This window comes from Simochromis diagramma, unplaced genomic scaffold, assembly GCF_900408965.1.
Source record: "Simochromis diagramma unplaced genomic scaffold, fSimDia1.1 OVJJ01000293.1, whole genome shotgun sequence".
NCBI classification, from domain to species: domain Eukaryota; kingdom Metazoa; phylum Chordata; class Actinopteri; order Cichliformes; family Cichlidae; genus Simochromis; species Simochromis diagramma.
Window position 1 is genome coordinate 23,173,343 of NW_024386801.1, and position 20,056 is coordinate 23,193,398.

Consider the following 20,056-nt stretch of genomic DNA (forward strand, 5'->3'; position numbering starts at 1 on the left):
TTTAATAACACGGAGAAAAATACACCAAATATCAAATGGCCCCTTATGAGCAAGCACTTTGGCAACAGCAGGAAGGAAAAACTCCATGCAGCATATGGTCACCTGCTCACCCACTGAGCTAAACCGGCACCACTAGGAAAAACTTCTTTTTAACAGGAAGAAACCAGAACCAGGCTCGAGGAGGGGTTGCCATTTGCTGAGAATGGTTGGGGGTGAGGGGGAAATGACTGACCCAGACACGCGGTGGAAAAGAGCCAGAGATAAATAATAACTAATGATTAAATGCAGAGTGGTGTATAAACACAGAGAGTAAAGAAGAAACACTCAGTGCATCATGGGAATCCCCCAGCAGCCTAGCACTATTGCAGCATAACTAAGGGAGGATTCAGGGTCACCTGATCCAGCCCTAATTATATGCGTTATCAAAAAGTAAAGTTTTAAACCTAAACTTAGAAGTAGAGATAGTGTATGTCTCCCAAATCCAAACTGGAAGCTGGTTCTACAGAAGAGGAGCCTGAAAGCTGAAGGCTCTGCCTCCCATTCTACTTTTAAATACTCTAGGAACCCAAAGTAGGTACAGTCTGAGAGCGAAGTGCTCTAATGGGGTGATACAGTACTATAAGTTCTTCAAGATTATCTGGGGCCTGATTATTTAAGAATATTTATGTGAGTAGAAGGATTTTAAATTCAATTCTGGAATCCAATACAGAACATGTAAACTACTCTTGCACATGCTTTTCTTATTTTGTCATGTATAACTGTTCACTTTATTATGTGGATCTATGTCTCAGGGTTCTGTACAGTGGTCCCTCATTTATCGTTAATTCGGAGTTACGTTCCAAAAAAACCCCCCTGCGATAGGTGAAATCCGCAAATCAGCCAACTGTTTTACTATTATTATAGAAGTTTCAAACCCCACACTACACACTTTATACACGTTTCCACACTTCCCTCTCTTGTTTAAACACCTTCAAAGTTCAAACCTTGGTAGAAAAATTAATCCAGTATTATAGAAAAACAGTGCTTCGATATTGTTGTGTTTGTTGGAGAGCAAACTTACAAACATACAGTACAGCACTTCAGAGTCACACTGCTAGCAATCAAAGATTTATATAAATTTGACAAGCTGGACACATTCTGTACTGTACAGGAGACACGACACGAGATTGATTCACAATGGTCTACAGCCAATCAGGACGCAAAACACAATGCGCTGTAAGAAAAAAAACCAATAAGGATGCAAAATTGCACGCAAAAAAATCCACGAAACAACTCATTGTGTTTAAAATAATATTCATAATAATGTCAATAATACTATTTTGGTAATGTTTTGGTAGCAAAATGTATATTTTGCATAGAAACATGTTGCCCCTCATAAACAAAGTTCCACATTTATGATGATGTCGCTTATCTACATGCTTTTAAAAAATCAGTGTAACAATATTGTAGGTTTCCTGCAAATGGAGCCTTAGCTTAGTCCCTCTTTCTATATCCAAAAAAACCCCAACAGTCCTTGATAGTTTCTCAATATTTACTTCAAAAATCCAAAAACGTACACAGCAACAAAATTCCAAATTATGAAAACGTATAAAGCTCAATTCAAAATGGATGAAGAGAGATTGCAAGGTCAAAAAACCATGTGGCTCCACTGTCCTCTCGCCCAACTTCCTGTTTTTTTCCTGCACTATCAAAATTAAAGCATACATTTCAAATTAAACTGCAAGTAGGCTCCTACAAATATCTTTAGTGTTTTGAAAGGCGCTTTCTTAAATAAAATGTATTATTATTATTATTATTATCATGTTTCCAATACACCATCTTACAAGCCAACTACATCTAACAGCTAGATCTTGCTGTGTGAGCAAAAACACTTGGATCATCGGTTACATGAAAGAAATGAACACTCGAAGTTGTGCACGATGTGACAAACTGTGGTGGTGGGGTGTGATTATAGGTTAGGTGCAGGGGGGAGAGGTGGAGCTGGGTAGTTCAGGGAGCAGTGCCAGGTGGGACTTGTTGGCACAGCTGCCACTCATTTGCTAATCGGAGTCAAAATAAAAAACAAGATGAAGGATTGACAAATGCAAAGGGACAGAATGAGATTTCCACTGAAAGATTTAAAAATAGCAGCAACAACCTAAAAAAAAGTCCAGTGGTGCATGGTTTTCATTTTTAAGGGCCCTTTCCCAGAACTTTTTGATCACACCTCGTATGTGGATTTGTTGAGCGTGAACAGCATTTCTCCGGGAGGTCTGGTTTCTGCCATCAAAACACGCTAAGCTAACCCTGTCTATTTTAGCACATGGCACTGCCACAGGAAGGATACTTTAACTCAAACAGATAAAAAAAAACATTACACTTTGCTTAAAATATCCAGGCTCATTTTATCCAGAAGACATTTTTAAGAAGTTAGCAAGTTTAAAAAGGAAATTGTGAAGACACCGAGCTCGTAGGGAATGATTTAGTAGGGCAAGGTTGTCTTCGGGTACAGAATTAAAACTATTTTTAAAAAGGGAGTGGTCAAAGAGGGCTCATGTAACTCAACTCCAAGACGTTTTACATAGGCGCCTCATCAAACTCAGAATTTAGTTCACATTCTTGTGATTCTTTCCTGAAGTCATGAGTAAGAACTGTTTGCCTATAATGCTGTAGCAACATTTTGACTGATGGCGACTAATATGTAGCATAAAAATGTTCTGCACACATGAATGAGACATTCACACTCACAGTCACCACAGTCATTGCTTCATTACTTCCCTGTTGTAGTTTTTAAATTTAGTATAAGAGACCTACTATAATGCTTTCCACTTACGCAGCATTTTTCTATATTAGTGGTGGAACATACACACGTCTTGGGCAGGAATGGAACCAGAAGAACACGATCTACCTTGCCCGGGTGGAGTTAGCATGTTCCTCTGTGTGTCCATGTTGGTTTATACCAAGGGTCAGCAACCTGCGGCTCCGGAGCCGCATGCGGCTCTTTAGTCCTTATACTGCGGCTCCGCGTGGTTTGGGAAAAATAAATTAGAAGTATTTAGCTGAAGTGTATTTTATTTATGTTAGTTCTTTTTGAACTTGTAGTTCTAAATTGGAAGATTATTGTGATATTGAAATAAAAAATAAAATTATATTCTATTCGTTTTTGATCGCTCAAAATAAGCGTCACACTTGCAGAAGCCAGTGTACCCACCGAAACGCCGTGCATTTATCGAGACTTTCAACCATTACTATTATGGATCTTCAGATCCACATTATGTCAGCAGCTGTTCTCCACCGTGAACTATGTTAAAAACAAACACCGCTCACGCCTCACAGACGACAGTTTACAGTCCTGCGTAAAAATGATGACTTCGTACAGCCCCGATTTGCAGACGCTGTGCACAGAGGTTCAGGAGCAGAAGTCCCATTGTAAACATACCATGGCAGACCCGACGATGTTTGCATGAACATGCTTTTCAGCATCTCTTTATTGACCACTTTTCACACACGGTTGCTGTACGCATACAGCAGGCTGTAGCTTTTCAGCTCACAGCCCGACACATACCAACAACAGCATAGATGGCACAGATGTTAAGGCGGTGAGGCGTGATTGCGGGTGCCGCTCAGGTGCGTCCTCCTCCCCTGCAGCGGCGCTGCAGACCACACCCCGCCACACACATTAACCAGGTAAAATACATATTTAGGCAGAATTTTGCAAATATCTATTTTTCATTTTTTAGCAGCACAGTGCTTTTTTTTCCAAGTATTTTTTAAAAGTCAGGTCAACCCATATGGAAAAGATATATATAAATCTTATAAAGTTTGTATCTGTCTTGTGTGAAACTTGCATGAAAAGCATACAAGAATTAAAACAGATATAAGATCCCTTGAAAAATTATATAATGAAACTTGTATGTTTTGGATACTTACTAAAACAATATATGAAAGTAATGAGAAAGTGGCCACTTTCATGAGTAAATCATATAAGTTTTTACTATTTCTTTTCCATATGGGAAGGCTCCAAAAGCCCAAAGGTGATATAAGGGTGGCGGCTCACAACAGTTTTTGTCTGCTGGATCATTTTAGTTCAGCTGGGTGTCTTTCCGTTTGTTATATTTCTTTAAGAGTTCAAAATGTGTTAATTACATAAATAAAATGTAATTTTCTCTGTAGCACTTCATGGATTTAAGCAACGCACCTTAGTTGTTCACACAAAGCATAAAAGTAAAAAACAATATATACAGTGTTATCTTCATTTTTGAGAAGTATTTGCGGCTCCCAGTGTTTTCTTTGAGTCTTAAAGGTTGCTGACCCCTGGTTTATACTGTTCTCAAAGATATATTCCATATTCCACATTTCACAAAAGGTGAAAAATTGCTCTCCACTCATGAAATGGACAAATAAAGAAATTTATCAAATCTGGAAACCTATTAGCAGGTGAAACACATCTGTTATCTCAACATCTGTAATTTCATTCATTTAATTTCATTCAGGACAGGCAGGTAGAGCGGACACCCAAGATTGTGAATGCAGTAACTCAAGAATGAAGTAACGTAGGAACTTCAAATCGATACCATAGTTGTATCTACAAATAAACTTGGACAATTTCCGATCTCAGTGACCTCCACTTCAAGGTCAGAGCAAGTTTTCTGGAAATCTTGTGAATGTGATAACTTGAAAACAAGATGACGTGGAATTTTGAAATTGATAGCTTAGATGTGTCTACTAGGAGGCTGAGGGGTGGTACTGGCAGTTGCAAGTATTTTTAACTTCCATCTGGAGCTATATTGCCTCTTAGATTTTGCACTGTGTTTAAAGTCATTTAGATGGTTTCCTCTCCATCTGAACACTTCCTGTGGAAACAATGTGTGAACAGTACAAAGCGTATTCATCTAGGAAGCTGGGGATGATTGAGGAAATGTTCAGTGTTGGGCCCAGCTCTCAGCAGCAAGTATTCATCTCCGACATCGGACTGATGACAAAGTCAGACACTTATTTCAACGACATTTCCTAGCTGCTCCTGTTCTGCCCTCTCACAAAACAAATCTGTAATTTTTTCCGGTTATTGAAAAAATGGTGAGGACAGTGTTTGTAACTGTAACTTTTTCTGCGTTTTGATGGCTCCCTGCGAATAAGCTCCAGGGTTTCACACTGCAGTAAACTTAGTCTGAAGAAAGCTTATTTTTAAGTTTCTCCAGCATCTCATGACTTCTCTATAATGGGTGGTGGGAGGCGCCATAACGGCATGTCATAAACAGATGAAAGTGGATCTCATAGATCTTTTTCAGTGTCGGATTCAGAATCTGTGTCAGTGAGGTGCCTTCTAGTAAGAACAGCTGCATTAGGTTCAAGGCCTCTTAGCTTCCTATGTATTAAAGCAACATATGTTTACGTACTTATTCGCTCTGTGTCAAGAAAAAAGGTTTTATAGAGTTTTGGCTACACATTTTAATTCATTTTAAATATGACTGAACTGAACTTGGTAGATGTCCATGCCTTTCACATTAGGCCTGCTAGTTCTCTTAGGAATGTCTGAGCTGGCTTCCTGAAATTGATCTGACTCAGTGCTGCTGGACATGTCTTATCTCATGAAGGTCATCGATGTGCTTCCTGTGTCTGTTCTTCCCGTCCTCTACGAGGCATTGTGGCTGCATGGCTGCAGCATGAACATACCCTGCAATGATTAGCCTACATAAAAGACTGTATTTAACAATATAAACTTCCGATCTAGGTCTTGATGCAAGCACTGACATCCAGGTAAGAAGATTTGTGGGTTTCCACTAAAACTTTCCAGATGAACAGAATCAACATTTTGGTATATTGATCCAGGTAATATTCATATATGCAATTCATAGAGGACATACTGTACTAACACTGCAGTTCCAGGATGAATTATTCAGGCCTCTGATGTAACCTGTAAGTGATGTAATCAGTACTTAGATTATGTAGAAGGTTTTACATTACATTTTAACATTCTACATGTTTTTACACACATTCAGGTAGAAGGAAGTAGAAGCAGCAGATTTATGAGCACTAATCCAGCCATGCAAGTGCAGTTCCCCATCAGTATGTAGTATTTCACTTGTTTACAATCCACATCTGTATAGCTGTGTTTTATGTCGTTGACTTGACTTGGCAACACGTCTGTCCAGAGTACAGAAAAATGATCTGACAAATCTCCATATGAAGTGACCTTGACATGACTGCATGGTACAAACTTGTTAAGGTCGAAAGACTTATATAGTCTAAGTTTTTCCCTTCATATAGACGCTGAGTTTTTCCACAGGGTATACAAAAGAGACGATTCATACCCCAATGTGGAATGTTAGCTCCAATGAATGACCGTTCTACCAACAGCAGTCACTTTATGCCACCACTTGGACTCCACCCACAAAGTAGGTCATGAAGGTTTACAAACAGTGGACTATTCTTTGTGAGGTAGATAAAGTGCTTATTTGGTGTATAATAAAGCACTGTAGGGTTAAATGTGCTCCAAAGCACTTTGACTGTGCAGGAAGATTAGGAAAGTGCTTTACAACTGCTGTTACAACCTGAATCACAGACACCTTGTTGTTGTTAGCTTGGAGCTTTTTGCTGCTCAGGCACTGATGAAGCTGGAAACCACTAATAGTTAGAGGTAGTTAACATTACAGATGTAGTATAGTATGGTTTTGATTTAAAGGTATTCAGAAAATACTGATTAACCAGCAAGACCTTGTGAATTCTACAGTCCTCTGGTTTGAATATTTGATGATTTAATTTTATCCTCTGTAAGGTTCATAATTTCATAAAAAGCATATGAATACGGTCTGTTCATAGGAATCTGCACTGTTCTTTGAATGATACTTACTGTTGTAATGCATGAAGTATGTCTTAACTACATTTTGGTTTCTGGGTAAGTGTTTATAACTTTTGTATTGTAATATAAAGGTTACCCAATTCTCTAGTAAGACAAGCTGTTGATTGCTGTTTGTCTCAGACGCTTGGAGAGGTGTGACCTGCAAAACCCCAGCTGGTCGAAACATAATTTGACTGATGTACACAAAGTTTTAAGCAATTATTAGAAAAGCTGAGTTACAGTATGTGAACACAAACACCACTTCCTGCTGTTCCCTGTGAGAATTGACCTTTAACCCCTATATCTTGCTCCCAGTATTGAGTCGGACACATGGCATCCCTTGAGAGCTCGACAGCCTGTGCTCTACAAGGTCTCTGCTTTCCTTTGCTTGATTCTGTGTATATTTTTTTACTCTTAAAGTCTAAAAATACACTTGAGTGCGGATGTTGCTGCTGTGTTACATAAACTTGTGGGATTGAAGTGTCAGGAATGAGAGGTTGGACAGAAAGTTTTTGGATCCTAGTTCTCACAAAGTAAACAATTATGGAAGAGAGGACAGTTTCCTGGAACAGCTTCACACAGGAAAATCTACACAGAATTACACTGAAGTGTCATGTTTTGATAACTTTTTTATATACTTGAGGAAAAGTGTCCCAAGATTCTAGAGCTCCACTTTAAAAGCTCGCACTGACAGTAATCAAGTCAATTATTATTACTAATAGAAGTAACTTACTGTGTATTCCAGACCATCGTGGTCGGCTACACAGTAAAAGAGAATGTCTGCCTTCATGTAATGTGGATCATATCAGAACTGTTTTTAATATTATTATAAAACTGTACTTGACCTCTGTATATATTGAAAAAATACCACTGAAATTGCAAGCAGACTTGACTGTACATTTTGAACAAAATAAAGCTTAGAAGGAAGGTGACTGGACTTCTTTTGGTTTTTTATTTTTTAGAAGCTTCTCAGATGAAAGGTAAGATGTTTTCAAGAAACTTAAAGAAGTCCATTCGTTTTCTTTCCAGGCTCCCCGGTCTACCTGGATGACTGAAAACCTGCACAGAACCAATGAAACACTTTGTTGCACAGTGTTTTCATGTAAGGTGGTCTGGGTTCAGATTCAGGCTGCGTTCATTCTGTGTGGAGATTGCATGTTTCCCCGTGTCTATGTGGACTCTTTCTGTGTATTCTAGTTTCCTCCTACAGCCCAAAGACATGAATTAGGTTAGGGAGACTGGTGACCTGTCCAGGGTATATGTTGCCTCTTGCCCCATGAAAGCTGGGATAAGCTTCAGCTCCTTATGACCCTGAGTTAATTGAGCAGACAAAACTTGATAGATATCCTTTAAACTATTCAACAACAGCTGCTGGTTGTTCTTTCATTACAGTATTAGAGAGAAAACAGTTGCAAACAATAAAATAAATCAATAAATAACACGTGCTAATAATCTGCAAAGCTACTTATTAACACCGCAATACTAAGGAGCTATGCAGGAGACTGCGAGAGAAGGAGGCACACTGTGTATTGAGGTTGGTACAGTTTAGCAAATACAGAGAAAGTGAGGCAGGGCACCTTGTGTTCATCAGAGTTTTATCGTTGTCTAAGTTTAGATCTTGGCTTGCAGAATGCATCTCAAGTAACAAGGCTGCTCACTCACTTTAGTAGCACCACAATCCAGACAAAAACAGGGCTTTACACAGAGCTTTAAAGGAAGACAAACACAGAAAAGTGGCAAGTCACTGAAAAATAAGAGTAGAGGCGGGGCTATCAAAGCCCAGCAGAGTCATATAGTGAAAAATCTCAAACAGGAGGCAAACACAGAGAGACCTAAGGCAGAACCAGGACTATTCTCTGTAAGAAAACAACTCTTCACCACATAAGTTTACCGTTTTTTCTACCTGGACAATGACAGAGAATGTAGAAGATCAAGTCAACTTCTCTCAAACCTCTGGGTCTGAGCAACAGACACCGCATTTTCTACGAGATGTCATCTTCCACGGCAAGTTTAAGGTAAGCGTTTCTGCAAGAGACACAGAGACTGAAAGAGAGAGAGTAGGAGGACAGATAAGGCAAGATAAATAAAGACACGGAATAACGTCTATTTAATAATAGTTTGGACTTGGATTTGATGTAATACTTCATCCTCACTGACCTAACTGAACAACTGATGATTGGCCATAGTTTTTGATGATCTTGTGCAGCAATTACAGCTATTTTAATATATTTAAAACTCAAAATACTGGTTAAAAAATAAAAATAGTCAGCAGTCCTTTGTTGAACACAACCAAAACTTTTACACTGATACGGCCTTTAAGAGTGCTATTGCCACTCTGCGGCACTGCGCATTATTTAAGGCAGATACTGCTGCTTTAAGTAATGAGAAGGATTAAAATGAAGTTCCTTCTGCAGGTCGTACACTGCACTGAACTGTAGCTGGTGTATACTGTGTTTTCTGTGCTGGTACTGGCATGCAAAAGCTCAGTAAAAGAATAGCTTGATAAGTGCAAGTCCAGAAAGGAAATCTTGCTATTTTTACATTCTTTCCATGATATATGGTTTTATGTGTATTAAAAAGCAAACAAACAACATATGTGAAGAAAACTGTTAAATGTTTACATCATCGAACCCTGCTGGTGATCCAATGGTGTCAGACACTGAATGGCAACACTCCTGATTTGAGTGCAGTTCTTCTTGTTGGATATCCTCCCCGTCTCTTTCTGCGTGCATTTCTTGCAGTCCCTCTTGTCAACTTATAAATGCATAAATCATGTTCCCTAGGCTCTCGCTCTTACATGTGTGGTTTAAATCTGCGTATTTCAGCGGCTGAAGGCTCTAACTCCAGAGGAAAATACCCGCTCCCAGCATGGGCTCTTCTTCCAGGATGGTCAACGGCGTGTTGACTACGTGCTCACCTATTCCGTGAAGAAGTCGAGTGGAAGCCACTCCACTCGCCAGTCAGTGCATCTCCTCACTGAGAATGTTGTTACCCGCAGCTTCCGCCATGGTCCTCAGAGTGGTGGCGAAAAGCTCCGAGCCAAGCAAACACAAAGGACGAAAGACTCATCCTCCGTACATTCATCGACGGTTATCGACATGGAGTTGGGCTGTTCAGGAGAAATCTTCAATAGCCAGGAGGATCAGAAGGCATTCAGACGGGAGGAGTTTGAAGGAAAACTGAGAGACATGGGGCTAGAGCTGGAAAAAGATGAAGATGTAAGTTCTAATAATTATTTATTGCAAAAACTGACTGGCCTCATTTGGTCACTTCTTTTCAGTGTGTGCTTCCAACCAAGCTCATTTCTTTCTGTCTTTCTTTCTTTTTTTGTACGTCTTATCTTAAATGAAGTCATGTCAAATTTTAACCTAATACAATGACAGTTTCTTTCAATATACAGGCCCTTAAACTACATTTGAATATGTTGAATTTTGATGCTTTTAATTCATCTTATTATTCCAAGCATTTTTGAGCTTTTAATTTAAAAAAAAGAAAAGAAATAAAACTTCATCCAAATGAGTTTTACACCCACTCCCAGTGTCACAATCTGAAATAAAATATTTTTTATATTTTATATAATTTTTTCTATAACCAAACTTAAAATATCGATATCATGGCATATCTCATAGTTTCAGTAACAAAAAAGCACAAATTTAATGCCTATGAGAGAAGGAAGTGAATACTCTTAGTACAAGCCAAACCATTTTTCTTTGCCTCAATAGGAAACCATCACCTGCTCCCCTAGAGGGAGGCATAACTTTAAATTGACTACTTCTTTGTTTTGATACCTTTAGCTCTAAGTTTGCTGCTTCGGTTTTAGAGCCATTGCAGTTTTAGAGCTCTAACATACTGGCTCATCACCAGTGCTGTGAAGCTGTACTAGCAGATACTTCCTCAGACTATAAAGAGGAGCTCCTTAAACTTATTATCACCCTTGCAGAAAATGATGACTGACTCATGACTCATTTAGTGATGGGAATGCTTCCACAATGAAACCACTCATAAACCTATATGCATTACACTCATAAGCACTTAGAAGGCTCCTGACAGGGGGTTATTTTGATGCTCATTTTGAATTTCTAAAGGGTTGTCTTGACTTAAGTTGCTGCTATTTAATTGAGTGTGTTAATATGTGTGTTTACAAGCAGTCAAACAGGTGTATCTGTGTATGGCCCTTCACGTATTATCATTTGCGAGAATGACCCTCAGGGGCGCTAAGTGTGACATGCCTACCATGAGAGATATGTCTGTAGGCTTTCAAAAAGGCTTGTTGGCCAACAGCATTTTTCCACTCAGCTCACTGTTCATCATAAAGAACAGCAGATCTGCACATGCACTAGAGAGACAGAAATGATACTGCTCTGCAGGTCACAATTTCCACTTTCATGCATCTCACCCTTTCTCTCTTACACATCTTCACTAATCCACTGAAACACACTTGAACACACAAACTTCAAACTCAATAGAATGTCAATAGAAAGAATTTATGAACTTATTCATGTTGTAAGAAGTGTCCATACAGATGTCATCATATATTTGAAGGTGTGTTTTTATGTTGGTGTCCTTGTTAAAGGACAGAACAACAGCAAAAGCAACCTCACCTCACAGAACACATACTAGATGTGCTTGCAGCTATGCCATGAGTTCACTGGTGACTCCAGCAGTGATCAACTACTGTATAAACACAAATCCTGACCTCTTTCCAAATACTGCTCCCAGGTACATGGATGACACAGGGGTCAAAACAAAATCACCTGAACTGAATCTTCATAGACCTGTTAGAGAGATCTCTGGACCATAAGTCTTAACAATGAAGTCAACAATGAACTTTCACGAGGATCGAAATTTGCCATTTTACACTAAGCACCTACTGGATCACAAACTGTGGTTCTTGAAGCACCATGCCAGAAAAGCCTGATCTGAGCATGAAAAAGGTAATTTCCATTGCAGTTTGATGTTCTAATTGTGAATGCACTGCTACACTGTTTCACAGTTTTGGCAGATTTACAATTTGACTTGATCTTGAAATTTCTGTCTAGTGATGACAGTGTCTAATAATAGTAATTACTATTATTATTACTACTATATTTTTGCACAGTGGTTTTTATTTACCTTGTAACTTATATAAACCTTATATTTAACTACAAACGTTAGAAGATAACCGTTTCTCAATGTCTGCAATATTTTAAGAGGCAGCCAGTTTCTGTAAAACTATTTGCAGGGTTGCAGTTTAGCTGTATCTATATATCAGTCACTTAAAAGTGGAAACTGATATTCTGTCTATGTATAAGATGTCCTAATGCCAGAATAAAAATAGAAAATAGTTGTCTCCACAGCTGACCTGAGGTTGTGAGCACCACACAGAGTCTAAATTCCTGGTTTTCTACACATGGCACTATCTAATTTCTGACATTTTGGTAACTACCAGTATTAGCTGATACTAGGTTAATTCTGGTTTAATGAAAAAATCCCCAGTCTTTGTAAATTTCCAGTAAGTTGGACCTTTGAACTAACAGACAGGGAAGAGAGAGACTACAGGATCAATTTTCCTGAAACAGAATACACAGTAAAACACCAGTCTAGTCTCGGGACACAGGGGTGTTCAGGTGACATCAGTATTTCCTAATCAGTAATTCTAGTATTTTGCACACAGTTAGCCCCATATATATTTGGACACTGACGCAGGTTTTGATGTTTTTCACAGGTTTTTTTTTTTTACTGACACATATTCCAGTTACAGTTATAAAATGGACATAATGTGTAGAGTCTCAGCTTTAATTTGAGGGTATCTACATTCAAATTGGATGAAAGGTTTAGGAGTTTCAGCTCAATTGACTCAAACTCCTAAACCCTTCATGCTTTAATGCTTGCTGGTCAATTGACTCAAAGGTTATTTCATAGGCAGTTGTGGGCAATTCCTTCTTTATTTCATTATCAATTAAGAAGATAAAAGGCCTGGAGTTGATCTGAGGTGTGGTGCTTGGAAGTGAAAGATTTTGCTGTGAACCAACAATACGCGGTCACAGGAGCTCTCCGTGCAGGTGAAATAAGCCATGCTTAAACTATGAAAACAGAAAAGCCCTATCCGAGAAATTCCTACAATATTAGGAGTGGCAAACTATAGTTTGGTACAAGAAAGCTCTGGTGAATGCAACAACACAAAAGACCTGGACGTCCACTGAGGACAACAGTGGTGGATGATCACAGAATTATTTCCACGGTGAAGAGAAACCCCTTCACAACAGCCATCCAAGTGAACAACACTCTCCAGGGGGTAGGCATATCAATATGCAAATCTACCATAAAGAGAAGACTGCATGAAAGTAAATACAAAAGCTAGGTACTTGAAGGTGTGGAACAGCTCATGATCCAAAGCAAACTACATCATCTGTAAAACATGGCGCAGGCAGTGTGATGGTTTGGGGTGTATGGCTGCCAGTCCCACTAGGACACTAGTGTTTATTAATGATGTGACACAGGACAGAAACAGCTGAATGAATTGAGTCTGAATGAGGTGTTCAAAGACATACTGTCTGCTCAAATCTAGCTAAATGGAGTCAAATTGATTGGGCGGCGTTTCATAATACAGATGGACAATGACCCAAAACATGCAGCCAAAGCAACCCAGGAATTTATTAACGCAAAGAAGTGGAATATCCTTGAATGGCCAAGTCAGTCACCTGAGCTTGAGCATGCATTTCACTTGCTAAAGCCAAAACTTCGGACAGAAGCAGAGCAGAGCATTAAAAAGGAGGAAACCCAACTCCCCTTTCACCCCTTTGGGCTTTGGTCCTCTACCAGAGGCCAGGGAGCTCTTGGAGTGGTTCACTTCATTTCTTGTGGTTAGAAGACTTTTGGTCTCAATGTGACACTTTTGCTCAGATGTAGCTAGATTCACATGCAGTGCTCCACAAGGATCTGTTTTAAGTTCCTTGCTGTTCTCATGGTATATTCTACCACTATGCTAGATTATTAGTTCTGAATTAGTTTTAGTTTTAAATACATTTCTTATCATCTTTATGTAGACAATATTCAACTGTACCTTTTTTTCAAACCTTATGAACTGGACAAACTATCCATTCTAATGGACCGTCTTAAGGAAATAAATGGTTGAACAGCAAACAATTTTCTGTAGCTTAATACAAACAAGACAGGCTGTTTAATTATGACTCCAGAGAGCATTAATCCCCAAATTAGACAACATCTGGGAGCTTTCTCATCCGCTGTAAAAGCTACTGCTCAGTAAATTTCTGATCAGTCTTTGGCTTTTGATGCCTTCATGTAATCTGTGACCTGCTCTTGCTTTCTTCACTTAAGTAATATCACTAAACCTGAAATGGAGATGCTTGTTCATACTTTCATCTCTTCTCAATTAGACTATTGTAATGCCCCTTTTTTCTTGTCTGTCAAAAGCTTTGATAAATCGCCTTTAAACCATCCAAGATGCTGCGGCAAGGCTTTTAACTCACACTCACAAATTCTCTCATATCACCCCATTGTTAAAGAGTCTGCACTGGCATCCACTTAGTTTTAGATATCAATTTAAAATCCTTGTAAGGCCATGAACATAAGAGTTTATGTTCATGGCCTTACAAGGAGAGGCCCCCACTTATATCATCAGCTACTTCACCCTTATTCTCCAAACCAGATCCTTACGATTGCTGAAACTGCGGATTCCATGTACCTGTCTGAAAACTAAAGGGGAAGCTTCCAAACCTTAGCACCAAAACTATGTAAGATTTAATCTAACGTGTCAATTCAGACAAGCATAACAAAATATTGGATAATGTTTTTGTGTATTATGTTGTTTTTGTGTGACTAAACTGTATTTGTAATATCTTTGTAAAGCACTTTGTAATATATTCCCGTCTTGTGTTATATAAGTAAATTTTACTTACTTAACAATATGCAGTAGCTCAGTGTTCCAATATTCGGAAGAAGAAACTGCTCTCATAACTGGAGATCAATGAGGTACAACACAAATGCTACACCAAGGGAGAGCCAGGACATCAGGTCGGGGGGGAATATCATCATCCCCACATGAGATTGGGTACCAAGCCCCAAGCACAACTGAAGTCGTGTTGATAGCAAGAGCAACTGACCTGAGAGATACCTGAGAGATAGGATCATGGCTAAGCTGTAAACCTGGACCCTCTGTGGCTGATCACCAAGACTATGTGGAATACCCTCTGATGGTCTACTAGAGGTCTACTAGACTGGAAGATGTGAATGCAGCATTTTGGAATGCAACTCTACTGTGACCATCATCGAAATCAACCAGCTGATCTATACCACGGCAGCAGTGATCCCAGAGATGCTAGGCTATAAGATAATCAGCCACAAGGAGCAGGACCTGCCATGGAGAAGGAGACCAGAGGCCAAGATCAAGGCAGCACAAACGGAAGTTTGCCAGCTATTGGAGCCGGAATGCTGGAAGCAACATATATGGAATTATGAAGCAAAGAAAAAAAAAAAGATAAATAACTCTAAATATGTGTTATATTTTAAATTCCCCAAAGGAATTCCCTTTGCTTTGGTAACTGGACTAGTTCTTCACTTCACAGGTGTGCCTTGTCAGCGTTCATTTGTGGAATTTCTTGCCTTCTTAATGGGGTTGGGACCATCAGTTGTGTTGTGTAAAAGTCAGGATGGTGCACAGCTGACAGTCCTATTTGACAACTGTTAGAATTGATATTATGGTGGCTATTTTGAAGAATCTCAAATATAACACACGTTTTGAGTTTCACACTTTTCTGTTTACTACATAATTCCTACATAATTCCATATGTGTTCAGTCATAGTTTTGAATAGTCATAGTCATGAACATAAAGAAAAACCATTGAATGAGAAGGTGTGTCCAAACTTTTGACTGGTAGTGTATAATGATATCATATTAGCGAGCGAGAGAGATCTGAAGCCATACATGTGCAGTATTATTTGATTTCTCTGTCTGTGTTTTGAAAATGAAATAAAACTATATGGGAGTTTTATACAGTTGTTTTTGCATGCTGTTTCCCTCTTAGGGCAAGATCCCAGGAGTGTACTTTGTGAAAATCCATGCTCCCTGGAACGTTCTGTGTCGAGAAGCCGAATTCATGAAGTTAAAGATGCCCACCAAAAAAGTAAGTCTTTAAAATGTTAGTTAAAAAATGCCAGGTTATGCTATGTTATATATTTCAAATGGGGAGTTTAGAGTCAGTATCAAATATACAAACTATTTAGGTTTAACTCTAAATTCAGACAATAATGAGGTTACTGTATTCAGTCCTAAAATTCTTAGAGGCTTACTCTGTCCTCTAGTAACACTGTGAGGAATCTCAGAGTTGGTTTTGACCAGAATCTGTACTGTACTAAACAAATGTGTAGGACTGCTTTCTAACATTTGTGGAATATCTCTAAAACGAGAAACATCCTGTCTCAGAGTGATGCTGAAAAAGTAGTTCATGCACTCTAGGCTGTTCTAAAACGTATGAATAAAATAAACGCCTTCATTTGATCCAAAATGCTGTGTGTGTGTTGAAAGGTCTATGAGGTCAAGCAGTCAAACAGTATTGTGGAGAAGATCAGTACTCTGATTAGTAAAATTCTGGAGCCCCTCCACCCACATGTTGAGGAACATCAACCCAAGAACGTCAAACACCTGTCACACACGTTCTCTAGGGAAAAGCAACACCTGTAAGTACATGTTTTTACTAAATGGAAAAGAACTGATCCCATATGATCTAGCGTACTTGTCAACAATGTGATTTTTTTTTTAAATGCTCAAGAATATGCTGACAGATCCTTTTTCTCCTTTTCTTTTCAAAGCAACTTCAATATCATCCAAAGGTTTTTGTGGTTTTTTACTTTTTGTTTTTCAGCAGTTTCCTTCTGTTGTATGAGATAATACAGGGTTAATGTAATCCTATAACCTTCAGGTTTTTCAGAGAATATGCACTGAAAATTTCTTTCTTTTTTTTTTTTTTTCCCTGTCCCGTTTGGTGCTTTTGCCATCAGAATTATTGTCTAAAGGCGAAGAAAGATGCCCAACGGATTTACTTTACCAAATGGACCATCCCAGCCTTGCTGTCTTGGTCTATTTGATTCACCTTTGCTTTTATTGTTTATTCTATTTTCACTTGCTACACACGGGACAGACTTGACTGGGGAAAAGAAAGGGGAGAAAGAAAGAGGGAAAGAAAAAGAGTGGGGAAGAGGAACGGTGATAAAGGGCAAAAACCAAAAACCAACAAAACAAACAGACAAAAAATGCATATATCAATCACCTGGATCACCTGTTGAGAAAGAAAAAAGAGAAAACAAGCAGAAGAAAAAGAGAGCAATAGAATAAACAACATCACGATGATCTATGGGAATATAACAGTAAATACTAAATATTAAATATTATTGTGCAGCACGTAAGATCGACAGCGCACAGTGTGCTTCGAGGTAGCAGCCAAAAACCACCTGTGAGCATGAGCGTGCTTGTATTTAAAAGGTTCCTTCATGTAACGATCTGCTAGAGGGTGTGGGGAGCCACAGCCCCGTCCTCCAGGGCATGAAGCAGGTATGGAGGAGATCAAGGCTCCAGACATCCAGAGGCCCCAAGAGCAAAGGAGACCAAGGAAGACCAACAGAGGGGCAACCGCACTGAAAATTGCTACTCTTGCTAGTAAAACATGAGACATTTTAATCTGAGACCAGAACCTAACAGAGTGAAATAAATGATGCAGGCTTTACACTGAAAAAAGGGGAGATGGTGACCTTTTCACTAACATCACTCCCCACGTGTAATTTTCATTCATTCACAGAAAATCTCCCCTCCCAACGAGATAAATGAAAAAGTCAGGAACTTTTCTGATTTTTAATTGTTTTTGCTTATATTGTTTATCTATTAATTACTATGTGTGTAGTATGAAATGCAACTGGGGGGAATTGACACCCTTCTGCACATTTTTCAAAGCTGTCAGATGAGATGGATTGGACTCTTTCCCTGTCTGATTCTGGCCCCCAGGTCTCATGTTCGACACCCCTGTTATTATGTATGTGCCTTGATCGATTCTTGCCTGATTTTTATTTTAATTTTTATTTTATGTGTATGTTGACAGATTTGACCTATCAGACAAAGATTACTTCTTCGACAGTAAAACCAGGAGTTCAATAGTAAGTCCAAGTTTGTGCATCAACAACACCAAAATATGACAGCATGTTTTAGCCTTCGCAACTTCTCTAGCACTCATACTGTGTATAAGAAACTAACCAATGTTTGCTGAAGTTATTTTAATGGTATTTTCCATAATAAATGCACATTTCAAACATTGATATTTTAGGTTTGAAGTATATGAAATTCTAGGTTAATAGGCCATCGACACCATTGACACCCTGCAGTTACAGGTTATCCTGAGATACGTGCCCAAAATAGAAAACAATAATAATGATTATTATTATTAATATTATTATTATTATTAGTAGTAGTTGTAGTATCTCTTGGGAAGAACTGTAAATTGTAAATAACTTAATTTTGTTGTCGCTGCAGGCTTGATCTGTGCTGTATAATTTTATTATTGTGTGGGAAATTAAAATGTATAGGCTGATATTCTCCTTGTACATTACTTTTAGACGCATGTTTTTAATTCCTTTACAGGTTTTTGAAATACTAAAAAGAACAAAATGCAAGGCCAAGTACAGCATGGGTAAGTCTGAACGTATTTTTTGTTTTGTTTTTGCCACAAATATTAAAAGTCAGACAATTACGTGCTTACATATCATAATTTAGTCTTCTGGTATCTAACTAAGGTATCTGACTAAGTTGTTTTAGTCTCCACTGGTTAAAATATCTTTTTCGGAGTTTTTGATGGTGGGGATAAATGCTGGAAATATGACTTCCTAACCTTGCTCTCTGTCATTTGTGTAAAATGCCTGCAAACCTATGGTTTCAACGATGCAAAGATTTGTCTTTTAGGGAGTGACTTACAGAATAGTTAGTGAGCACAGCAGTGTTTTAAATTCTGTTAAAATCAAAGCAAAAAATAAATAAATAACTAATAACAATAGTTAGAACATTGTTGTTAGTGTCTACTGAATGCAATGCCTGAAGGTTAAACTTCTGATGGCTAAATAATTTGTGTTTTTGTGAAAGATGTATACATTGTTATCACTTCCATGATGGAAATGTCCACTCATTCTGTAATACGTGTGTGTGACACATTAGAAGCTGGTCAGTGGGAAGTGATCACTGAATGATTGTGCATGTTTGGCACAGTGATGCTATAGGCTACTATTTTTGCCCGTGTGTGTGTGTGTGTGTGTGTGTGTGTGTGTGTGTGTGTGTGTGTGTGTGTGTGAGAGAGAGTGTGAGTGAGAGAGAGAGAGAGAGAGAGACTCAAAGAAATAATGAGTCTTGAGGCTTATCTCACAGTATATGATCTCATTTCCAGTGTTGTTGTGTTTCCTGGAACACTATTACAGTTGTTGGTCCAAGTTCAGCATTGCAAGTACTGCAACCAATCTCACTGTTGTGATGTCATAGTTTTCCGACTTGGAAACACCATCACACCACACACTAAACCCTAACCCTTAACCATAACCATTATTCTAACTATAGTCCCTAACCCTAAGTCTAGGATTCAGGTATATGACTTGACAAAAGAACAACATCCCACTTCTTTGCCTTAAGAAATTCTTGGATCACGTTTGCAGTTTGCTTTGGGTCATTATCTAAATGTAAGCAGATGAATCATCAATAAACACTTCTTATCCAATTCCATTAACAGCCATACATAGCCATGGCCAACAGTTGATGTGATATGCTTCAGATCATGAGCTGTTTCTTTCCTTTTCCATACTATTCTCATCCCATTTTTTTGGTTCAAATTAATCTGGGTTTCATCTGGGCAGAGAGTTTCATTTGGGCAAGCTCTTTTTGACTTTTTTTCCTGGTAAAATCTATGTTGGCCTTCCTGGTCTTGATAGTAACCAGTGGCAAACCTTCTGTATGAACATTCAGGAAGGTGTTTCTCAATTTTGGACTTTGTGAAATGATATGTGTACCTCCTCGAGAGCATCCTTGACATGGTTATGTGTTGTGAAGCTGTTTTACAGAATCAAGGAAAGAATTCTGCACTCATCCACTTATGTTGTCTTCTGTTGTGTTCAGGCCTTTTCCTATTCCTGACCTACTTATTAGTCAATTGTCCAGTTACTTTTGAGTCTCTGTGGAGTCAAGGAAAACTTAGTACATCGCATGATTCAGTAGCTTGT

General features: G+C 38.6%; 1 protein-coding gene across 3 annotated transcripts in view; it reads left to right on the plus strand.

Annotated features, from left to right (window-relative positions):
• The first annotated feature begins 8,315 nt into the window (after window positions 1-8,315).
• Window positions 8,316-20,056, plus strand: part of LOC120730315 (anoctamin-1-like) — a 36,691-nt gene continuing 24,950 nt past the window's right edge. The window contains exons 1-6 of one of the 3 annotated variants that reach the window (XM_040026629.1): window positions 8,319-8,832; window positions 9,643-10,035; window positions 15,841-15,939; window positions 16,341-16,492; window positions 17,905-17,959; window positions 18,441-18,489. In XM_040026629.1, the coding sequence (XP_039882563.1) occupies window positions 8,728-8,832; window positions 9,643-10,035; window positions 15,841-15,939; window positions 16,341-16,492; window positions 17,905-17,959; window positions 18,441-18,489 (853 nt within the window). In that variant the 5' untranslated portion in view covers window positions 8,319-8,727. Of the gene's footprint in view, window positions 8,833-9,642; window positions 10,036-15,840; window positions 15,940-16,340; window positions 16,493-17,904; window positions 17,960-18,440; window positions 18,490-20,056 lie in introns of all 3 variants that reach the window. The other 2 variants (XM_040026627.1, XM_040026630.1) reach the window with 2 other exon arrangements.